The sequence below is a fragment of the Anopheles merus genome, unplaced genomic scaffold (genome assembly GCF_017562075.2).
Source record: "Anopheles merus strain MAF unplaced genomic scaffold, AmerM5.1 LNR4000017, whole genome shotgun sequence".
NCBI classification, from domain to species: Eukaryota; Metazoa; Arthropoda; class Insecta; order Diptera; family Culicidae; genus Anopheles; species Anopheles merus.
The window spans coordinates 2,870-6,235 of record NW_024427597.1 but is presented as its reverse complement, the minus strand read 5'-3'; the positions used below and the strand labels follow the sequence as shown (position 1 = coordinate 6,235).

Sequence of the window (3,366 nt, the reverse complement as noted above, 5' to 3'; positions counted from 1 at the left end):
TTGGCTAAACAGCATTGATAGTTGATATTTTTTGAAAGTATCAAATTGAAATATTTTGTATCCTTTTCTTATTGAATCATATGTTCCTTATGATTTGTATGATTTAAATTGGGATCAATAATCTATCATTAATAATAAGATCAATAATCTATAGGACATAACAAATTCCATACAGTTTGCATAAATTTTACAATTCTTTCAAGGGACTAGGTAGATCGCGAACCCCTGTATATAATCAAAAATATCATTTTAGTGGATCTGTTATCCGATAGATGTCGCTACAAAGTTATTCCCGGCACGAAAATTCGAGCAGTTTGCGTGGTCGGAGTTCCACCTAGGTGAGTCTAAAGCCAGGGGTTTTCCGTCGGTTGCGAACTTGTGTGGTGTACTCCGAGAGTGTTTTTCGTGAAATTTCAATTGTAGCTGCTTGATGAACGAAAGCTAAGAGTGCGTGCGGGATTGCCATTAGGTAAAAGAAAGAAAAAAAAAAACCATATCACACACACACAATCAAATCATCTCGATTTTTTTTATTTGCACGCCTTTTGCACATACACTTTCTCTCTCGACTGAATTTATAATATTTCAAGTGATTTAATTAAAAATTCACACTTATTCTCACTATCTTCTCACATTTTTCAAAATGATGATTATCATCACTATTAAACTTTTTCAACATGTGAATCTTTATTGTGCAGGATACAAACACATACTTGTTCTTGTGGAGGGGCAGGAATATGTTCGATGATGTTGTTGGATTCTCTTCGGAATACGTACTTATACACGATGGGCATAATAACACCGGCCAACGGTGGTCCAACGAAGTATATCTGTGTAAGGTATCAAGGTTAACATATTAGTGCCGATTATAGTGTCGATTATCTGATTCAAACGGAAATGTGTCAAACAAAACCACGCTACACGAAGTGAAACGAAATCGGTATTATACAAGCTTGTTAGAGACTTCATTAGTTGACTCGAGACATTGCTACCAAATTGATCTGAACTGGATTTGTTTGTCAAAACAAACTGCAACGCGTAACGCATGAAGTATCGTTCCAATTTATAATTATTTCTACGTGTGGCATTTTATTGTTTTTTAAATGTGTTTGGCAATGTCATGAAAAGTAGCGCTTGTGGTATGAGTTTCTAATTTTTGTGTAATTTGTTATTCCCACCCTTTTTCCAGTGAATAATTACAAAAAATCCCTTTTGAATGTAATTACATGCAATTCGTGTGGTTATGTGCCGATTATGTGACTCAACTGCTTGTGACTCAAACGGAGACCGTTTTTTTTGTCCAACAGCTTTCTGTTAGGTTAAAGCTACGGAAAGCGTTTTTTTTACGGTTTAACCACTAAATACATATTTTTAAACCACATGAATTGCATGTAATTACATTCAAAAGGGATTTTTTGTAATTCTTCTTCTTGTGTGGCACAACAACCGCTGTCGGTCAAAGGCCTGCTTAAACCCACTAGTGAAGTGAGCTTGGCTTTCAGTGACTTATTGTTACCATAGCAGGATAGTCAGTCCTACGTATGGGGGCACGGTCTATTCGGGGCTGGAACCCATGATGGCATGTTGTTAAGTCGTACGAGTTGACGACTGTACCACCAGACCGGCCCAAAGTTCGGCTTGTTTTTGTAATTATTCACTGGAAAAAGGGTGGGAATAACAAATTACACAGAAATTAGAAAATCATACCACAAGCGCTACTTTTCATGACATTGCCAAACACATTTAAAAAACAATAATATGCCACACGTAAAAATAATTATAAATTGGAACGATACTTCATGCGTTACGCGTTGTAGTTTGTTTTGACAAACAAATCCAGTTCAGATCAATTTGGTAGCAATATCTCGAGTAAACGAATGAAGTGTCTAACAAGCTTGTATAATACCGATTTCGTTTCAGTTCGTGTAGCGTGGTTTTGTTTGACACATTTACGTATGAATCAGATAATCGACAATATTGACTCGAAATCCTTCTTATATGGTTATCTTACCCATATTTTATGATAACTATTATTCCATATACAAGGAGAAAGTGTTCTAGCGGGGTTCATACTAGCCCCTGTGGCAGGACCAGCTGCAACCGAGATGGCTGCTACCAGTAACGCAAATTTAATTGGTACCGAGTTCTGTTGGTCTGCATTTCGCGGGTCCCAAACTCCACAACATGCCCATACAAGGATTCCTGTAACTATGAACTCTATTGCCAATGCTCCTGCAGATGTAAGGCTGTTATGTGGAGCAGTAACACAGCTCCCATAGCCATCCACCAATGCTTGGTTAAAATAATCTTGCGGAACAACAGCCATGAGTAGTCCGTAACCACATAAAGCACCGGCGAATTGTGCTATAAAGTAAATTAATACCATCTGAAAAATAAATGTGAATGGTTATCGTAACGAAAAAAAAAATTGGTATCTCAGCTATTTTACTGTGCCAGAAAGATCACCATAGATGTAAGCGGCTATGGAAACCACTGGATTTATATGTGCTCCTGATACAACACCAAACGTGAGGATCACAACCATAACGGTGAAGCCAAAAATGATGCCTCGGCTTAAGTTGGTTGTAACGTTGTCAAAACCATCCAGGCAGCCCATACAGCCGAGAAACATGAGCGTTGCTGTTCCAAAAAATTCCGCCAGAAACTTGGAAACGATGATAAACGACGTAGTGTTCGAGACTGAAATTAAAACAAGAAAATGGTTAATTATTTAAGGCACTCCCGCTGCGCAAAGCGATCGAAAACTTGTCAGCCACTCGCTCAATGTAGCTAGAGAGCAAAATCAATAACGATAAAGCGAGGTGAAGGGAAAAAGAAGAAGAAAGAGAACGTGGATGTGAAACATTTTTCGGCCATTATCATTTTTGCGCCAACACGATCGCGTACCGGAGCTTTTTTGTCAAAAAGAGACATACACATACAGCACGCTCTCTCGAAATACCGTAAACGCTTCAACCGATCAAAAGCTTCGATCGGTTCTTCGGACATTTCTGCTCGCTTTCTCGATCAGTTTCGGCGGAAAGCGAGCTAGAAAGCGAGCTCAAAAACTGCTCGATTTTGTTGTGCGCTGGCCAGCGCAGATTTTGGCTGGCTCCCGCGCTGGACTTCAGCGATTCCCGCGCTGGGTCGAGCAAGTTTAGCGCCATCTGTTGGCGAAATGGACGAACTATTTATGGCGGTGGAGCAAAAAAACGGTCAAAAAATTTAAAAATATTGGCGCCCATTTACTCGTCCGCTTCTTCTCCCTCCCTCGCCATGCCTTGCCTTACTTGCGCTTCTGCCCGTGCCTTCCGCCACCAGCTGATTGGCTGTTGCGGTGTATGCGTTGATACTCATATGTGCATT

At 39.8% G+C, this 3,366-nt stretch overlaps 1 protein-coding gene across 1 annotated transcript; it reads right to left on the bottom strand.

Annotated features, from left to right (window-relative positions):
* Nucleotides 1–527: 527 nt before the first annotated feature.
* Nucleotides 528–2,734, bottom strand: LOC121601016 (aquaporin AQPAn.G-like). Its single transcript, XM_041929804.1, has 3 exons — nt 2,450–2,734; nt 2,012–2,386; nt 528–830 (listed from the first exon to the last, which is right to left on the bottom strand). Exons 1-3 carry the CDS (start codon nt 2,630–2,632, stop codon nt 663–665), a joined length of 726 nt encoding a protein of 241 aa, XP_041785738.1. The 5' UTR covers nt 2,633–2,734; the 3' UTR covers nt 528–662.
* Nucleotides 2,735–3,366: the final 632 nt, after the last annotated feature.